We start from the raw sequence: 21,010 nt of genomic DNA on the forward strand, positions 1-21,010 counted from the left end.
GCAAATGAGAAATTGTCCATCTGGAATAGTGAGGCATGGTCAGACACAGCTACTCTCAAGTGGCCTAGAATCCCAGAATTAGAAAAATCTCTTAAAGTTAATTTTAGGAAGGGTTATTTCATATAGTGCATATTAGACGTTATTCCAAGCAGCTGAACCAGCTAAAGACATAAAACATGACAGAGGCTCTCTCAGAACGATTAATGGGTGAAATTCCCTTAATGGTTCATTAGTGACATGAAGGATATGCCTTTCCACGCAGCCATCGTGGAAGATAGGCGTCTCCTGCCTGTGGCCCTGCTGTGCCCCTGCTGTGTCCCTGGCACAAAGCCTGCATCTGTTTGCACCGTGGCCCTAACTCAGGCTGGGGGATGGTGCTCAGGTCCAAGCCTTAAACCAGAGCAAGGCCAGTACCTCTCCAGATAGAGCATCATAGGATGGGTTTCCTTTCCTAAAATCCCCTTGCACCTTCTTTCCTGTTATTAAATACTCCTGAATCATTTATTGATTGGAGTTAGAATTTGGATTATACAAATCTAAATAATATTGAATCAGATAATAATAATAAAACCACAGCACAGAGGTGAAAAGAGTTCAAATTCTGCCACTTCCCAGCAGGCGAAGTCCGCAACTCATGTCTCTTGCAGACAAAGCTTCCTTCCTGCCAGTGGGGTTGGAGGAGCCGCCCTCCCAACCCTCACTCACACAGAGATCAAAGGAGGCAGGAGATGCCAAAACACATTGCAAGCTCGTCCATCTTATTTGGGGGATGAACCAGTGTTTTCTTGGTAGCTGACAGTGTGATCTTTTTCTGTCCCCCAAGAATAATTATAATAGATATTTAAAGCACAGATTATAATAGATATTTATTTATAGCGCAGATAGTTCTACCTTGTACATTTCAGGTTTGAAAGTGAAAGTGTTGATCATTCCATCGTGTCCAACTCTTTGTGACCCCATGGACGGGAGCCCGCCAGGCTCCTCTGTCCGTGGGATTCTCCCGGCAAGAATACTGCAGTGGGTTGCCATTCCCTTCTCCAGAGGTCCTTCTCGACCCAGGGATCAAAACTGCGTTTCCTGCATTGCAGGCAGGTTCTTTACTGTTGAGCCACCAGGGAAGCCCACATTTCAGGTTTAACCAGCTTCATAAAGTACTTGAGGGAAGCCACATCCACAGGTTTAGACGCATGATTGTTTCATGATGAATTCCCCTCTCTCTTTTCTTTCCCAAATACCCTCTTTCAGGGTATGGTTCAAGGTAGAATTTACCCTCCTCATATTTTGTCCACTGCTCTAAAGGCAAGACCTGTTTCCTCATGCTCAGGTGCGGCGCTCTCTTAATATGTACCCCCCTGTCATTACAAAAGCTCTCAGGAAGCCTCCTCGTGGCTTCTCTTACATTGTCATTCTCATATACTGCATCTCCTCACAGTAAGCCCAGTGTACGGAATCCGACCGCACTGCAATACCATTTTTGAATACCCTCCAGTCACCTGCTTGCTGTTGCAGTGGCAAGCCTGCTCACTGTTTTGACCCAGATGGTGTGATTTTTTTCTGTGTTCATGGTACTTATACATATATATTCTTCCCTCCACCTCCCTGCCCCACCCTCTTGCAAGGAAACGCAGTGCTTACCTGATGAGCTCAACTGTCTCTGAATACATGGTGTAAGGAGACTTGGATTCCATGGGGCCCTGCTCCATGGCATTCCCACACTCGATGAATGACAAGGCTGCTTCTGCGTAGTTCAGAGCCTTTCCAAACTTTTCCACCTGATCAAGGGAGTGAGCACAGTACCTTCCTCAAGAAGAGCTTTTCAAACAGCGTTGTCACAAAATCTACATACTTTATTTGAGAAACTCGACTTTAAAGTTCCAAACTCTTGTGAATGGAACCCAGAAAAAACAGAAATAGGGTAATTCCTTCTCTAGTTATTTTCACAGATTCCTGCTGGTTTCGGGCAAGTGCATGAATGGTTAAACAGAGTTACGTACGCCAAATCCATATCACAATCAGAATTGCACAGAACTTCATAGCTGCTCTGATTTCTCTTGTCCTCTTTCTTAACTCCTAATGGTCAAATCAACTTCACTCCTTGGTCCTTGCTGTTGGGCTAAATATTGATATATGTGTAAGCTGATGGGTCTGATCCTATGTAACAGTTTTCACATTTTTATGGTATACTCCCACTTGGACAATTTAAGGCCTTGGTTATTATCTTTTACACTGTTTGTGACACCTATTAGGATGGTCAAAAAGTGCACCTGGGTTTTTCTGTAACATCGAACAAACAAACAAACAAACAAAACAACCACAACCCAAAGCAAACTTTGTGGCCAAACCAATACATCTCCATGCCTCCGTGTAGTCGTGCATTTTTCATTTGTTTCATGAATAGGGCGAGGAAAGACAGGGAGGGGAGGCACAGCTCAAGGAATGGCATCAGCTTGGATACAATGCTGAGCATCAACAGAACTGATTTGGGAGGATTTGCTGCTGTTGTTTAGTTGCTAAGTCCTGTCCAACTCTGTTGTGACCCCATGGACTACAGTCCTCCAGGCTCCTCCATCCATGGGATTCTCCAGGCAAGGATACTGGAGTGGGTAACCAATCCCTTCTCCAGAGGATCTTCCTGACCCAGGAGTTGAACCTGTGTCTCCTGTGTTCTTTACCATCTGAGCCACAGGGGAACCCCTTGTGGGGGACTGTAGACCCTCTAAACTTATGTTAATCTTTCCCTATATCAGCTTTACATTCTTAAGTTCTCATAAATCTGAATGTACACATCAGATTCGTGGTTCTGTACATTCTCACTCTTGATGGATAGCACATTCTAAATTGGGATTGGATAATCTCCCAGGTTTTCAAACATTCATTCATGAAACAAAACAGAATGACAGAGAGTCTTAACTACTGATCTAAGTCTTGCCTCTTAAAAAAAAAAAAACACAAAACCCTCTCATTATTCATGACACCTTAGGAAATAGAAATGTAAGGGGAAACTCTCCTGTGTTAGCAAATCAAAAATTTAAACAGCTTTAACCCTAAGAGGAGTATTTCTTGGCAGTGCTTTTAGATTAAGGAAGTCATTTCTTTCAACAAGTATTTCCTGAAGTACCCGATTCTGTGTGATTTGCACTTGACACCCAAAAGCTCCTTCTAGGAACATGTATTTAGAGAGAAAAAAAATGTGCACTCATGAGATAGCTCAAAGTGGAAGGGAGTCCGTGATTAACTAGTGAAATGCAAAGGAGTCCAATGCCAAAGGGGAGGGCAGGAAGGGGCAAGGTGACTCGGAATGAAGAATCCTGGTAAACCTTGCATGATTCAGGCAGGAAACTTCCTGCTTTAAAATTCAATGTAACCATGCATTGGCTTCTACTGGCAACCAGGCCTCCCCATCACAGAGGTCCCCAAACTTTTTGGCACCAGGGACCAGTTTTGTGGAAGGCAATTTTTCCAGACTGGAGTCGGGGCATGGTTTTGGGATGATTCTCATAAGCAGTGCACAACCTAGAACCCTTGAACCCGCATGTATACATGTATTTATTGGTTCACACTCCTAAGAGAATAGAATGTTGCTGCTGACCTGCAGGAGGCAGAGCTCAGGCAGTAAAGTGAGGGATGGAGAGCAGCTGAAATACAGATGAAGCTTTGCTTGCCTACCACTCACCTCCTGCTATGCAGTCTGCTTCCTAATGAATCACAGACCCATAGTGCTCTGTGGCACAGGGGTCCACTCACCTCCTGCTATGCAGTCTGGTTTCTAACGAATCACAGACCCGTAGTGGTCTGTGGCACAGGGGTTGGGGACCCGTGCTCCATCAGACTGTGGGATTGTGAGGATACGAACTCTACCTCCTACTTCCCTTCTGTATTTTCTGATACGCTGTGATTATTTCCCCTGTATACCAGTGGACCCAGGCAGTGTGAGCTTCATACTAATAAATGCTTGGTGGACAACCTCAGTAGCATTGGGGAGGGTGAGGTTACAGTTTATGCATCTGCAACCCTGGAAGAATAATACTCTGAAGGTCATCTGAGAGCCCCTTGGACTGCAAGGAGATCCAACCAGTCCATCCTAAAAGAGATCAGTCCTGAGCGTTCATTGGAAGGACTGATGTTGAAGCTGAAACTCCAATACTTTGGCCACCTGATGCGAAGAACTGACTCATTGGAAAAGACCCTGATGCTGGGCAAGATTGAGGGCAGGAGGAGAAGGGGACGACAGAAGATGAGATGGCTGGCTGGCATCACCAACTCAATGGACATGAGTTTGGGTAAATTCCAGGAGTTGGTGATGGAGAGGGAGGCCTGGCGTGTTGCAGTCCATCGGGTTTCAGAGTCGGACGCGACTGAGCGACTGAACTGAACTGAAGGTCATTTGAGATGCCTTACTCATCACTAGTGCCCTGATCTCAGTTATGAACGCTGGAGGGGAGCAGGACTGAAATGGCCAGGGAAGAAGGGGTCCTTCAGGATGAGATTTTCAGATGGGACAACCATGTGATCTCTTACAGAAAAAAATCAGAGGTTTTCCATCTCTTGCCTGAAGGCGTTAAGCTTTCCCAAATAAGAAAACTTACTCTTTGAAAACATCAAATCATAGTAGCTTTACGGTCTTATGTGTGTATAATAGTTTCTTGGTTGTCCAGTTTCAGAGGAAGTATCTATTTTGGCAGGTACACATGAAGAACAAAAGTCTTTTTGAAAAGGGATTTGATCCTGGGACCAAGCCAAGGATTGGCCAGGCTAACAAGGGAGAAAAATGCAAACCTTTTTTTTTTTTTTTTAAGGAAAAAAAAAAAAAAAAAACACTACCACCCACTGCCTCCATTGCCTCTTGTTCCCATTCAAACTTTAGGACTAAATTGAAATATTTGTTTATCCAGGGCTTCCTCCAAGTCAGACATTATTAGTTGAGGTCATAATTTATTGGGCCATGAGCACTGGATTATATAAACACTTCTGCATTTAACAGACCCAGCCATCCTTGTAATAGATTTTATAATTACCCTGGCTATGCTGCCCCAGCAATGAAGCTGCGGTACAAACATAATTTGGAGGAACAGATCTGGAGAGAAAAGGTCTTACCATCGCATCTGCTTTATGCTTCATTCGCTTAGCTTCTTGCATAAAATAATCTGCACTGCGTGGCCTACAAGGAGAGAGTGACACGAAACATCATTACTGTGTAAGTGTAAGATCTTCAGCGAATATTCTTTCCTTTGCTCAAACTTGAACCACAATTTCAAGACTCTGCTTAAGATGGAATCAAGTATATATATTTTTTGCATTTCCAAACTACTGCCTATATGTAAAAGACCACCATTATATTGTTCTTAAGTTAGCAATTCAAAACATGCTCAATATATGTAGATAAATATATACATTTACCGTGATTTTTTTAACATGGATCCCCAGTGCCTAATTTGTAAGTCAGATTTTTTTATCTCATGGTTAAGAAAATGCAAAATCTTATTTCACATGACATTTACATAAAACAATCTCCTTTTGATATAAGGATGGCAAAGATATAATAATTGTATACATGTGCATAGGTGTGTGTGTTTGTCTAGCCTTATGAAAATCGGTGCTTGTTTGCATAACTGGTACCTAAAGTTGTATGTGTCTCTATAATTATTTTAAAGCTTTGCAGTGAGAAATGAAAAGAGGTGATACTGGAATGATTACATTCCAGTTATAATGAAGCTAATTGCAAAATGATGTCTACCTTGTCACAATGCAAACAGGGCTTGTATTCTCTTGAGTTCTGATTAGCTGGCTGGTAAACATTTAACCCCAGGCGTGGGCATTATTAAAGCAATAACCCGACTCTGCTGCAAGATGAAGGTAATTCATCCAGAGACGAATCTGAGACTGTGAAATGACCCCAAGTTACACTAAACCACTCATCAGACAGCACCTTTAAGTACTTCGTCAGGTGGATTTTCAAAAATCTACATAGTTTAAGTACCATCAGTATAAACTTTTTGTGTACTATGGGTCTTTATGACCTATTCATGAATACTCAACGTAAGGCACCACACTCTGAATAAGAGATAAGATGTTAGTAGTGATATTAATCATACACTGTGTAGTCTATTTTACATACTTATTTTGAACTGCCTTCTTTCAGATTCTAATGGGTCTTTTTCCATACTACAATATTAGGTAGCCAGAGCATCCTTTTATTCTAAGCGGTCAAAATGCTTAAAAAAAATCAAACCAGGATCAAAGCAAATACTTAATCTTGGGTCACAAATCACAGAAGCAAGAGAAAGACCTTGGTTTTCTGTTTCTTCTTCCCCATAAAATATCGTCAGCACTTGTGGTAACACACTGGGAATATTTAACTTTCCCAACAAGAAAATAGGAACGTGGCTGCAGGGCCCCCCTTATGTGTATGATGAAACTCCCATTTCTGGGTCACGATCCCTTCATGTTTTCCCTGCCACACAGGCCTGAGCCCTTCCTTTCATCCTGACGGATCTGCACTGGTGGGTGAAGGCTGTGGGTTCCTTCAAAGGAGGGCCCAGCTTCGACCACCTCTTCTTTCTCCAATTTATTTCCTCTATGTTTATTCCATTTGAATGATGTTTTGGTTGCTTTTCATGGTGGTTTACTCTTCTTTGTCCACAGATTGACCTTTGAACACATACTGGCTATCTGTTGGGTCTTTGATGCCAACTCTGGCAATTTACATTATTTTTGTTCCTGTTTTTTAATAGACTGTCAAGTTTTCTGAGCAGTTTTAGGCTCAGAGCAAAATGAAGTGGAAAATACAGAGTCCCCATAAACCACTTGGTACACGTGCACAGCCTCCCTTACTACTAACCCCCCTCAATTGAGCAGCCCATTTGTTACGACTGATAAACCTAAACTGAGTGACCTCCTTGATGGTCCAGTGGCTAAGACTCAAAGCTCCCACTGCAGGGGGCCCTGGTTTGATCCCTGGTCGGTGAACTAGATTCCACATGCCATAACCAAGAGTTTTCATGCTGCACGAGAAGATCCCACATGCCGGCACAGTCAGATTAAAAACACCCCTAAACTAACAGGTTATTATCACCTGAAGTCTGCAGTTTACATTTGGATGCACTCTTGGTGTGGCACATTCTATGGGTTTTGAAAACTGCAGGATGCCACATAGCCACCATAATGGCACCATACAGAGTGGGCTCACATCTTAAAATCCTCTGCAATATTTTTTGTCTTTTTGCTGAATGCGCCAGAACAGAAGACCAGATCTACCGCTAGCTAGAAGCCAGGTCTGACTACTGAGTTCAGATGGGGTCCTGCAGCCTACCTGTTCGGGAAAGGAGCTGCCGTACCTCCATCCATTTCCTCCCTGCTGCTATGAACGCTTCCTTGTCAATATCCCCTTCTTTCCTCAAGGACCACATCCACCCAGGTCCAGGCTTTCATTACCTCTCCCGGCCTCCAGTTTCACTCCTGTCCCATCTCTCCTGAGCTTTAACTCTTGAGCAACGTTTGTAAAACATGGCTTTCATTATATATCACCACCCTACTCATAGATCTAAAATCAAACTCCAGAGCCTCTGAAACTGAATCTCAGTCCTGGTCCTTAGTAAGCTTGCCTAACCTTCTTCACTGCATTACTTACTCACCAAGTCCCTCAACCACAGTGAGTGGTGTCCTCACTGGCTGGTCAACATTTCAGCGCTGTTTTAGAAGCCCTGCTCATCCCTTCCCTCCTCCCTAGAACACCCTCCTCTCTGCTCCTTCACTAAATGCTTACAGTGAGCCAGATGTTGCTTGTCCCTCAAATTCTCAGGCCCTAAGGCCTTTTTGCTGGGAAAGATTGAAGGCAGGAGGAGAAAGCAGAACAGAGGATGAGATGGTTGGATGGCATGACTGACTCAACGGACATGAGTGTGAGCACACTCTGGGAGACGGTGAAGGACAGGGAGGCCTGGCGTGCTGCAGTCCATGGGGTCACAAAGAGTTGGACATGACTTAGTGACTGAACAACAACAAAAAGCCTTCTTGTAATGTTGGTTCATGCTCAGCTATGTCTTTCCTGATCTCAGATACCACTTCTTGATCGCATTTCGCTTCCAGGCATTTAATTACCTTCTGAGCTGTCCCGGGCTGCAGTCATTGCATGTGTGCAAGTTGGCAGCTGGAATATTTTCAGCGTGGGCTCTGCCATAGACCTCTTTGATCTTTCCCACCTTGTTGTTGTAGGTACATGGTAGAAGAGAAATGAGTCCCCCGTGCATTCACATTTCCAGTTTAGAAGAGAGAGAGTATGTTGGCTTCTGATGGGGTGCAGCCTCGAAGCCAATGAGCCAGAGAACATCTCCATGGCAACCTGATGTTCTCTGCATCATTATCTGTCCCACACTCAAATAGAGGAGTTTGGTCATTTTTCTCTTGCCCTCTTTTTTGTAGACCTTGTCACTGACAGATCATCATTTTTTCAAACGCATTTTGTTTTCCTGAAAGAATTCTGGTAATAAGCCAAGGCATCTTCGTTTTTACTAGCCTTTTAAGTTATCCCCAGGGTGGCAGTGGCCTCGAATTCCCCATATGGATGCCGCCATCAGTGCTGTTTTTATCTGTAGTGTGTAAATGTATTCTTTAAACCTGAGATGGAGTCTGAGTCACAGACTCTCACCATAGTGTATGTGGATAAGTAACACATCTATTTTCTGGCTGTGTCACAGGAGTGACAACATTAACCTGAGATGCTGAAGAAATGTACTATCAGGGCCTATCTAGGAGCACATGAGAATTCTCATCTTTGCATCTCACTGCACTGACTCACTGAAGACTGCCTGCTGATTTGCCCTTTTTTTTTTTCCCCTCTCAGGTGATTTCTAGAGTGTTGGTTCCAGGTCAGATCATTATAAAGGCAACTGGATGATGGGACGTTACCCAGATTGCCCGGCAACTCCATAGACACGTGCTGTCAGGAAGGCATCACTCTGGTGGTGACCTTCAAGCCAGCAGGAAGATAAAACTGTTGTCACCACTGTGGCAGCTACAGAATATAAGACTGCAGAGGCACTAAAACGAAACCCAGTTATCTCAGTGTTCAAACCTATTTTTCCTCGAGTCTTCTTCTTTTTTTTTTTTAAATGTGGAAAACCTAGAGTTTGGCTTTTTATTGTGATAATAACATTCTTCACATTGTTTCTCAGGGTGATGGTATGTGATGCTAATCTGTGAGAAAACCTAAGAAAAGTACACTTAAACATCACACATGTGACTGACCGCATCTCCGGGGCTCTTCAGAACCTGGGCTTGGAGCATCTGAAAACCTAGGCTGAGCCACACGTATCTCTATTATAAGAGCTCTTGGCACCAAAAGTAATGTGAGCACAGGATCCAGAGAGCAACGTCCTCCTCTCCTCCCAGCGGCCCCCCCCCCGCACACACGCGGCCTTAGTTCTAAGCAGCAGTAGGTCTGGGCCACCCTCTCGTTTCTGCTGGCCTGGGAGCATCACAGCGCCCTGACGCTTTGTTCTCCTGCGTGACTGACATGGAACCGAATGCTTTCCCACGGACAGGCTGGCAGGCAGCTTTCTGGGACTCCTACCTCTGTGAAACGCCCGTACCCACCCCCCTCCAACCCGGCAGAGCCAGCCTGTTTTGTGAAAACTGGCAGAGACGGAGAGCCTGACGTGTCTGAACAAACAGGTTCCCTGGCACCGCACAAGTCGAGATAATTTTCTTAGGGAGTTGGAATCCAAATCAGACAATGAGGCAACTGCACACCAAATGAATTCATCATCTTGAGAGCCTGTCAGCCTGTCATCTGATAAGTCCTGCAGGTGTTACCATGGCCCAAGCTGTGAGGTTCTTTCTTCCCTAAGAAGAACGAGTAAGAAGTGGAGGAACTGTTTCCCAGGCACTAAATGATTGCTGTGGCTGAGGGCACTTCATAGCCAGGGGCCCCGGTGTTGCCATTGGCTTTATGAGTGCTTCCAGAAAGAAGCAAGAAGGCTGCTTACAGCTTCCCTAGTGATTCAGACAGTAAAGAATCTGCCTGCAAGGCAGGAGACATGGGTTCGATCCCTGGGTCAGGAAGATCCTCTGGAGAAGGGAATGGCAACCCACTCCAGTGTTCTTGCCTGGGGAATTTCATGGACAGAAGATGGGGTGGCAAAGAGTCGGACGTGACCGAGCAACTAAGCACATTAGCTTTTAAGCACAAGGATTCAAATGCAGCTTTTGTTTCTATGTTCTTGATGTTGGCTGGAACCCCTAAATCCCTGGCTTCTCAGAAACACGAGCGATGACTCATCGTGTCCCCTACAGGTCGCAGGCTCTCACAGGAGGCTCCTCTCTTGGCCACACTTAGAAAATAACACATGCTTTCCAGGACACGCAGGCTAAATGTGGCAAGTTTTTGTCATTCTATCATAAGCAGCTTTCTGTTTAAGTGGAAACTCATCAATTTGATTGCTGTTCTTCTCCAGGTGTTACAGGTAAGATAAAGTCATTTTACAAAGCTCTTCAAAGGATCAGAGGGCTCAGAGTTCAATCAGAATGATCTGAAAGGCCTTGTCCACCATTCTTGCCCTCCCAACCTCTGGCCAAATCCTTTTGTTCCTTCTTTCTCTCTGTTTTGACTAAAAACAAACAAACAAAAAAACCTTGGCTGAGAGGGATTTCATAAGGGAAAAAATTCCATATGAAGAAAGAAAGGCACAGGAATGGTATTATCAGGAAGGGTGGGGTCCAGCTTTGAAGCGATGGGAAGCAGGGGGGCCCCTTGGGAAGGGAATGGTCACGGCCAGCCCACTACAGGAGGGCCCTGCCTTGATCTAATATCACCTACGTAAGGATTTCAGTTGGGGTCCTTTGAATAAATCACCTGACCTTTCACTTACAGGAGTCTTCCATCGTCTATAAAATTAAAATCCTTTCAGCTATAAGAATGCTAAGTATCATTACATCATAAGTGCCAACTTCGTCTTCCTGACCTGCCAGCCACACGGCATAGGTCGTGGCTTCAGCATCGCGTGGCAAGGGAGTCTTTTCTTGGCGTCTGGAGGTTTCAGTAGCTGGGCTCCTGTAATCAATGCCATGGGGACAGATGGGGCATTCGGAGGTTTGGCTGAATGTGACGATCATGACTGACTCTTCCTTGTGAAATGTGGGCAACAGTCGGCACATCCTTCTGGAAGCGGCAGGCAGGTTGGCACCTGGGGTTCTCTTGCTCCCTGGCACAGCAATATGGCATGGGGGAACGGAGGCCAAGCGCTTCTCTATCAGCTGTGCTCAGACGTCTGCACAGAGGCCTTCGTGACACAGCTGTTCCCTAGATTTTCCACCGCCAATAACTCTCCCGTCACTAGTGATGACACCAAGCGATTTATAGCTCCTGGCTTTGCACTAATAAGATCGGTTTCTAGGCTTTGGGTTGAATGAAGTGCTGTCACTCATGGACATAAATTCCTAACAGATTTTTGAAACAAAAGTTTGGTAATCACACCAGTGTCACCTTAAAACCAGAGCTGCCCATTAAAATGAATGAAATAATGCCATTTGCAGCAACAAGGATGGCCCTAAACATTGTCATACTGAGTGAAGATAGTCAGGCAGAGAAGGAGAAATATCGGATGACATCCCTTACATGTGGGATCTAAAAAGAGATGATACAAACGAACTTACTTATAAAACAGAGACTCATGGACTTATAGAATGGACTTACGGTTGCCAGAGGGAAGGCTGTGGGGAGGGATAATTAGGGAGCTTGGGATCCATATGTATGCACTGCTATATTTAAAATGTTGTGTGTGTGCCTAGCTGCTCAGTCCTGTTTGACTTTTTTGGGCTTCCCAAGTGGCACTAGTGGTAAAGAACCCGCCTGCCAGTGCAGGAGACATGAGAGACACGCGTTTGATCCCTGGGTCGGGAAGATGCCCTGGAGGAGGGCCTGGCACCCCACTCCAGTATTCTTGTCTGGAGAATCCCACGGACAGAGGAGCCTGGTGGCCTACAGTCCATGGGGCCGCAAAGAGTCAGACACGACTGAGGAGACAGCACGCACGCACACGTCTGACTCTTTGCAACCACATGGACTGTAGCCCACCAGGCTCCTCTGTCCATGGGATTTTCCAGGCAAGGATATTGGAGTGGGTTGCCATTTCCCTCTCCAGGGGATCTTCTCAACCCAGGGACCAAACCCTCATCTCGTGTCTTCTGCACTGCAGGTATATTCTTTACCCACTGAGCCACTGGAGAAGCCCCATCATATTTAAAACGGATAACCAACAAGGATTATAGCACAGGGAATTCTGCTCAGTGTTATGTGGCAGCCTGGATGGGAGGGGAGTTTGGGGGAGAATGGACACAGGTCTATGGATGGCTGCCTCCCTTTGTTGTTCACCTGAAGCTATTACAATACTGTGAATCGGCTATTCCCTAATACAAAATAAGAAGCTTAAAAAAAAAAAACAAAAACAACCCTGCCGAGGAGTGAAAGTGGCACACGGCTAAACGGCTAAACGTCAGGGGAGGAGGAGGTGCAGTCATTACTGCCTCCCATCTGAGCCTGCAGGTTAGGCTGATCTGGACCACATTTTAAAAATAAGTTATTCTGTTCAGTTCTATCTCCATTCTGAAGGCACCACCTGGTACCTGCTGAATTGGTAAGTAACCTAGGAAAAGGGGCTGGAAGCCTATGAATTTAAATTGACTTGCCTGTAGTAATTCCTTACATTCACGGAAAAAAGAAAAAGAAAAAAAAGATGCAGGCACTACCCCCTGCCCCCGCCAGACAGGCTTCCCTAGTGGCTCAGATGGTGAAGAATCTGCCTGCAGTGCAGAAGACCTGGGTTTGATCCCTGGGTTGGGAAGATCCCCTGGAGGAGGGCACGGCAACCCACTCCAGTATTTTTGCCTGGAGAATTCCATGGACAGAGAAGCCTGGCGGGCTATAGTCCATGGGGTTGCAAAGAGACGAACATGACTGAGCAACTAACATTTTCACCCCCGTGCCCCCAGAATGTTATTCCATTTAAGGTGATTCAACAGTTGTTATTGGAGTGCCTGCTGAATTCTGGCTGTTGTCTGAAATGCGTGTGTATTCAACCATTAACGAGTATTTATAATACAAAAGGATGAGTTTACTATTTTTTTTTTAATGCTCCAGGATGTAGCTCTGAAAGTGAAATGACACGATGGCAACTGTTACTTTTGGGAATGCAACAACTGGACTTCTATCAACTCTAAATCATTTTGGTGCCAGTTCTCTAGTTCTTTCTTTCCTTCTGGTGGTCTCTCTTTGTTCATGTCACCGCCTGTTGACACCTCCAGTGAGGAGAAGTCAAGGAAAGTGACAGGAGCCAAGTCATGGTCCTTGAAGCTGGTGCAGAACGGAGAGAAAGCAGGAGGCTGAAAATCGCAGAGGAGTTTCCTAGAGAGGCCTCCCGTGTACCGCCATCTTCCCTGAATTAATAACTGAAGGAATGAAGCAGATACTCCCACTCCCGCTTCTGGACCTCAGCACACACCAGCTGAACACTTCACACACTTTTGGGGGACTTCCTAGCCCAGTGATCTCCTAAGACCCATATTTTTATTGTTCCGAGGAAGAGACAGTGCCTGCTGTTGTTTTTCAAGAATTTCCCCATGATTTTCTCAGTTCAGTGGTTGAGTGGCTGTTTGAGCCGCGTGTTTCTTTTACTGTCATGGATTTCAAATCAATTGGGACACATGGCAATTGGAAGATGTCTCTCTCTCCGTATGATGGATATGTAAGAGGGCTTTTTAAAAATTCTATCTATATCCATAAAAGGAGAAACAGTTTTATTGTAGCTGTCAGCCAGAAAAATCACAGTTTGCTAATGGGAAGAATGCATGATAACAGCCTCTTGGTTTGATACAGATAGGGACAAAATTACATTAGCCACCGTCTCAGCAGATTGAGAGACATTTCCTCTTGTAAACAGTCCAAGGAGCTGCAGGTCCAAGTAGGACCATTTAGCTGTTGCTGTTTTAGACTTAGTTTTCTGGTCTATGCTTTGGAAAACGCCTTACATGTTAATTTCCCATATGTGTGTGTTTAAACACCACGCCCTTGATATGTTTGATGCTCCGGGTACCTTACTGTTGAATGTGTGTGTATGCTCACTTTGTTAGACTATGACAAAGTCTTAGTCTTCCTCTTCTTCTTTTTTTATTCCCTGTCACCAGATCTTTCATCATATCTGCACTATTCTTTTTTTAAATTTATTTTTCATTGAACATAGTTGATTTACGATGTTAATTTCTGCTGCACAGCAAAGTGACTCAGTTATGCACATACGTATATTCTTTTTTGTACTCCTTTCCACTATGGTTTATCCCAGGATAGAGAATATGCTATACAGAAAGATCTTGCTGTTTATCCATCCTATATATACTAGTTTGCCTCTCCTAACCCCAAATTCCTAGTCTATCCCTCCTCCTCAGCAAGCTTCTTGAGATGAATAGAGGAGGTTTGGGACCCAAAACCTCAGCAAGCTTGGTTTGAATGATGTACAGAGCCACATTTCCATTCTTATAAAGACTTGACCTATAAGACAAGTATAATTGTTTTTCATTCCTTTAGGAACTGAGTTTCAAGCTAAAGGATACAGAGGCTGACCCATCTGTATAGTAACTACTTTATCTTCAATTTGTTTCTTAATATTAGGGAGAGCATCCTTAATTAAGATGAAAATCAAAAGATTCCTACATCTTCCAAATGTAAATTTCCATATTGTCATTAAACACAATTCCAACTGCCTGTTTTTATTAATGGTTAAAGCTCCCTTTGAACAATTTACACCCCCAAACACTAATTATGTATGGAGTTGACTGTCGGATTGGATTGTACTCCCGTTACACGCCCCTCACCCTGGGGATTAATTACCACTTCTCTGGCTGCCCAGGGCAGTGAGATGAGGGAAAGGGGAGCTGGTGAGGGTCAGGGGAGAATGTGTGGGGGGTTGAGTGCAGGTGCGATCACAGGAAGAGGAGAAAAACACACGTTCTCCTGGGCCATCCTTACACTTTACTAAACTCAGTCATCTGGGAGTGTGTCCAACGAAGGAACAAAGAATCCGGATTTGGCTCTCAGTCCTCGAAGTCTATCTCCTCGTTAGCTTAATGAGGTCCACGCAGGGCCTGAGGAAGACAACTTAGTATTCCTGTTTCTTGGACATGAAGAAACAGACCTGGTCTACACGCTTGGTAAAGACAGGATGGGAGAGAAGGCTGGGAGGAAGATGAGGGTGGAAGAGACAGCTTTCGCCTCTCCAGGTGGTTGCTCTGAGAAGAGGCCATCTCACTGGGTCTCAGGGGACCCGCCAGGAGACAGTGTCATGACTCACTTTTTCTGATTAGGAAGCAGGGACTCAGAGACATTTAGCACCATTTTGGTTTTTGACTGTGGGTGGGGCGTGTGGTTTACACTCTGTCCCCTCAGCCGGACGGTCAGCAGTCAGAGGGCAGCGGGGTCTCTCACTGTTGTCTGTTGGTCCTCACTGGGGATTTAAGGGTGTGCCTCCCACAGATACACAATTGTATGCTTGCTGAACAGCAGAAGTTGAAAATGGGATTCAAGCCAAACTCTTGAAACCGTATCTCCTGCCCTCGAGGCTTGTCCTTGACACATATTTTTTTCCCTAAGAGCCTAAATAATTTTCAGTATCATTTTATCATTTCTCGTGTCATTTTCAGCATCTCCCGAGCATTCCAGGATGCTATATTTATTCATGTTCTTCTTTTGTTTCTCCTCCTCTTAAGTTGATGCTGGGAATGAAATACTTGGGTTTTGGCACTATGATGGGGGGACGGATGACAGGATATTTTTCCTGTATAAGAATTATTTACACTTTTATAAAGACTATAGCATTTTAGAGAACAGAAAGCTTTCAGGAGTGAATCACTATTTTTCTTTGCCTGTTACAGTTTACAAAGACAGAAATGCCTCTTTCTGGTAGCATACAACCCCAAATGCAGGTACTCAGAAATATAAGACTCCTTGATGCCATTTGCCTTAGATTTCTGGCATCCTGGATACAACCATGATAGCACTGGCTGTTCCATCCATTCAAACCACTCCCTGCCAAGGGCTCAGGGGGTGCACTCAGCAATTTCCTTTGAGAGGGTGACATTTAACTGACTGGGTCACATGACAGAAATGGCCACACTAGGGTTTATATGTGTCTAATCTGTAGACACATATAAACCATCTCCCCGGTCCCACTTATCTGGCCTTCCCCATATCCACAATACCCCGCACTTACATATCATCGAAGATGAGTTTCTGCCTCTTGCAGTCCCGGTGGCCGCTGGAGCCTGGAGACCAGGGCTCTGTCTGTGGCCGTGACTTGTGGAGAATGTTTTCGGAATTGTTGTGAGCTGCTTTCTAGAAAACAAACAAACACAGCCGCCTTTGAGAAACTGGTCCTCTGGCTGAAGGAATAATGCGTTAGAATTGCTTGGGTTCTAGGTTAGACACGACAGTGCTTTCTGTTTCGATTAAGAAAGAGAAACGCATGCATTTCAGGTCTCAAGCTGGAAGCTTTCACGTGTGTGGTCAGATGCCATCTGCACGGAAACATCACCAGGGAGGTCTTGGTTTTGCTCTAGTGCACCCAGATCCTGAACCTGCCGAAGCGTGGACGGCTACTGCGGGTGCAGGCTGGGGGCTTCGGACGCAGGCTCTACTCTTCCCTGTTGCTAGGCCCACGGTTCTCCAAACTGACTGCATCACAGTCACCATTAACACACAGACAGCTGAGTGCCACCACCAGCATCTCCGTCTCAGCAGGTCTGGGGGAGGGCCTGAGAACATGCATTCCGCACAAGTTTCAGAGTGCTGGTCTAGGACCTGAGCTCTCAGAACCACTGAGCTGTGTTCATCCTTCATGAGAGGTTCAGGTCATAGATTGGTTCTCATCAGCTGTCTGTGACGAACAGGAAGAGCTGAGGGGTATCGCAAGAAATTATTTAAGATGTGTTTTAAAAAGGCACACTCTCTATCTGGGGAAAAATTTAAACATCCTTTTTTTTTTTCTCCCCCTGGAGATACAGATATATAAAGAACAGCTACTGTGCGCTGATCATTTGGATCATAAAACAATCTCCTGTCTTTGGTTAGGAGATGCAAATGGATTCCTCTGAAGTAATTAAAGTGGAGCGGATACCAGTGCTTCTTTAAATATGGGCTGATTTTATGTGCAGCTCAAGCCTCTTTGTTATGACAGCCTCTAGGACTCTGGGCATTTCCTTTTTGGCAGACAGAGTAGTAAATTACGGATGTGTGTGAACCCTGGTCTAAGTGGCTCTCCTCAGCTCGACTGTAAGCTTCCTGCAGGCAGAGACTGAATCTGTTAGATCATCAATGCATCTCTATCGCTTAGCAGAATGCCTGGGACACAATAAGTACTTCCTTGATAAACACCTGTTCAGTGAAAGAAGGTCGAAATAAAGTCTGTAATTGGTTAAAGATTCTCCGCACATCATAGTTGCTTGTGATAGAAGGCTCTAGAGGCAAAGAGAAGTTGTGCTTGGTTTAAAATTTGAATTGCTTGCTTTTTATTTCCGATTTTCCTAACATGATCTTCTCAGATTCTTGTATCCTAGAACTAAAGAGAACTGCTCTCAAATGAGGGTGCCTAAGAGGCTTAGTTTCCTGATGGTTCAGTAAGACTGTGGCTCTTGTTGGACCTTAACAACTTTTTTTTTTTTTGCCTCTTTGAGTCACTGGATAAAGCATGAAATGCTGCCTCCCCTGTTTGTTTGCAGAGTCCTATTGCCAAGTCTCATTTCTCCTTGCCTCATAAAGCCCTGCTGGTTTTGAGAAGCACAATGGGGAGTTTGAAATTAAATAAAGTACTTGGAGGATGCACAGTTCAGGGATGCCCACTCTTAAAGAGGAACTCACATGCAACGTGAATGTCCACAGGGGTGGAGCCGGGTCCATGTGGGCCCATGGGAACATGGGGCTGTTTCTTTTCAGAATGGAAAATGAGGTCCTCCAAAGAGGTTCCTAAGCAGAAGAGGCTTAAAATACCGCCTCTTTTTCCTCTGCCACAGCCTGTGCAAGACGCAAAGGGCAGCTCTTGCTTGGTCTTCCCAGAGCAGCACTCAGGGCTGCCTTGAGGGGCCTTGAGCTGGAGTTTAGACCGAGCTGGGTTACAGGCAGAGTAAGGGCTGTGCTCGGTTTCATTTCTGTTTCAAATGGGACAGGAGGGCATCAACCTACCGTGAGGTCCGCGGCATGGCTCTGCAGCTGGCTCTCCGCCTTATGCTTTTTGTTGGAGGAGGTGGAAGTGAACAGACCGTTGCTGTTGGATCTGCTGGAGGAAGTTAAGTCCTCGCCGGAGAATTTGTGTTTAGATGCATCGGAGAGGGGTGAGATGGGCGACCGGAGCATTTTTTCATTTTTATTTATTGGTATTGCCAAGCTGAGAAAGGAAGTCACAGTAATGGAATGTCACACACTCAGCACAGGGGAAGGAAAATGTTTTATATATGACCCAAACCTCCCATTTAAAACCTGTTGGTAGGAAGACGTTTACTGGGGATTCTTATGCCAGGAAACAATTTTATGGCCTTAGGACTGTAACAAACGACAAGCAGATTTTGTTCATTGTTTCTTTACTTATTCTCCCAGAATTAAGAGTAATTCTGGAGCTAAACGACTAAGAATAATACTCTCACTTCCCAAGTTTTTCATCCAAGGATCTCAAAATACACAGCAAACCACTTACTGTTTTCCTAACAAGTGAGAGCAGCAGGTAATGGGAAACTCAATTAAATGATACATGAGATCTCTACTTCCAAAAGGACTTTAGCTAACACCTGCTGCTGCTGCTGCTACTGCAAGTCGCTTCAGTCGTGTCTGACTCTGTGCGACCCCATAGACGGCTGCCCACCAGGCTTCCCCGTCCCTGGGATTCTCCAGGGAAGAACACTGGAGTGGGTTGCCATTTCCTTCTCCAGTGCCTGAAAGTGAAAAGTGAAAGTGAAGTCGCTCAGTTGTGTCCTACTTTTAGCGACCCCACGGACTGCAGCCTACCAGGCTCCTCCGCTGTGGGATTTTCCAGGCAAGAGTACTGGAGTAGGTTGCCATTGCCTTCTCCCTAATTATCACACGGAGAATAACACAATCTCAGAATAATCAAGCATGAAGCCACCTTCCAACTGTTAGGCAAGCAGGCATTGATCAGAATACAAAGAACTGAAACAGTCATTAGAAATGACATTTTCTGATTTCTAGTTCCTTATTTTACCTTCAAAACTATTGTCTATGCCTAAATATACATCCCAGTGGACTGTCACAGAAGGGAGTCACTTATATCTGGGTCTTTACAATGTATGCAATGTGGATAGGGCTCTCTCTATTACTTCACGTGGAAACAAAAAGAGTAGGAAGACACATTAGCCCAAAATGAACTCAATCATTGCTAACTTGGGATGGTTCTCCACCTGGTGGAGTCAGGTAATGTAAGGTAAATTCATTGGACAAAGAGTTAGTCATTATTCCTGCATTTATCACTTCTTAATTGCATGTGGTGGCTATCACTGCAAACAAGCCATTAAGGTCACTTCTTATTTTTTAAGCAATATCCTTAGTTGGTGGTCACAGTGTAGAAATTACAAATGTAGGCCTCTAGAACAAGTAAGAAACCGAGATGCTTAATGCTATGCAAACACATTTGTGTAGGGAGAGAATTTCTGATGACAGCTTTCTGGTTTAAAAAAGCACTGTGCATCCAACGACTTAGAAGTGAGAAGCTGTGTTCTAGAAAACTGCCTTGGGCGAATCAGAAGTAGCTCAGCCAGTGAGGATGAAACACTGAAGCTGAAGATGGATGTTAATTGTCTGAATGTAATGGTTTCTCGACACATGAGTAAAGAAACCCTATTTCTAAGTCTCCGTTATTTTACATACAGTACTCAGGTGGTGCTATAGTGGTAAAGAATCCACTTGCTGGAGACATAAGAGACGCCGGTTTGATCCCTAGGTCGGGGAGATCCCCTGGAGGATAAAATGGCAACCCACTCCAGTATTATTGCCTGGAGATTTCCGTGGACAGAGGGGACTGGTGGGCTACAGTCCATAGGGTTGCAAAGAGTTGGACCTGGCTGAATTGATTTAGCACGCATGCACTCAGTTCAGTCCAGTCACTCAGTCGTGTCCGACTATTTGCAACCCCATGGACCGCAGCAAGTCAGGCTTCCCTGTCCGTCACCAACTCCCAGAGCTTGCTCAAACTCATGTCCATTGAGTCAGTGATGCCATCCAACCATATCAGTCTCTCTTGTCCCCTTGTCCTCCTGCCGTCAATCTTTCCCAGCATCAGGGGCTTTTCTAATGAGTCAGTTCTTTACATCAGGTGGCCAAAGTATTGGAGCTTCAGCTTCAGCATCAGTCCTTCAAATGAACACCCAGGACTGATCTCCTTTAGGATGGACTGGTTGGATCTCCTTGCAGTCCAAGGGACTCTCAAGAGTCTTCTCCACCACCACAGTTCGAAAGTATCAATTCTTCCGTGCTTAACTTTCTTTATGGTCCAACTCTCACATCCATACATGACTACTGAAAAAACCACAGCTTTGACTATATGGACCTTTGTTGGAAAAGTAATTTCTCTGCTTTTTAATATGCCGTCTAGGTTGGTTATAACTTTTCTTCCAAGGAGCAAATGTCATTTAATTTCATGGCTGCAGTTACCATCTGCAGTGATTTTGGAGCCCAGGAAAATAAAATCTGTCACTGTTTCCATTGTTAAACCATCTATTTGCCATGAAGTGATGGGACTGGATGCCATGCTCTTAGTTTCTTGAACGTTGAGTTTTAAGGCATGTACTACATGATTTTATTTTATTTTTTAAAATACTTTTTGATGTGGACCATTTTAAAAGTCTTTATTGAATTCATTACTGCATTGCTTCTGTTTTATGTGTTTTTTTTTTCCTGCCACAAAGCATGTGGGGTCTTAGCTCCCCAACCAGGGAACGAACCCACACCCCCTGCATTGGGAAAGCGAAG

General features: G+C 44.7%; 1 protein-coding gene and 1 pseudogene across 2 annotated transcripts in view; both read right to left on the reverse strand.

The window, feature by feature from the left end:
* AFF3 (AF4/FMR2 family member 3) overlaps positions 1-21,010 on the reverse strand; it is a 577,629-nt gene that overhangs the window by 20,168 nt on the left and 536,451 nt on the right. For both annotated transcript variants that reach the window (XM_040267685.1, XM_040267684.1), the window contains 4 exons: positions 18,218-18,419; positions 16,254-16,375; positions 5,095-5,158; positions 1,636-1,772 (listed from right to left, as the gene is read on the reverse strand). In XM_040267685.1, the coding sequence (XP_040123619.1) occupies positions 1,636-1,772; positions 5,095-5,158; positions 16,254-16,375; positions 18,218-18,419 (525 nt within the window). The remainder of the gene's footprint in view (positions 1-1,635; positions 1,773-5,094; positions 5,159-16,253; positions 16,376-18,217; positions 18,420-21,010) is intronic.
* Positions 1,128-1,564, reverse strand: LOC120851767 (annotated as a pseudogene).

The sequence above is a fragment of the Oryx dammah genome, unplaced genomic scaffold, assembly GCF_014754425.2.
Source record: "Oryx dammah isolate SB20612 unplaced genomic scaffold, SCBI_Odam_1.1 HiC_scaffold_25, whole genome shotgun sequence".
Classification (NCBI taxonomy): Eukaryota; Metazoa; Chordata; class Mammalia; order Artiodactyla; family Bovidae; genus Oryx; species Oryx dammah.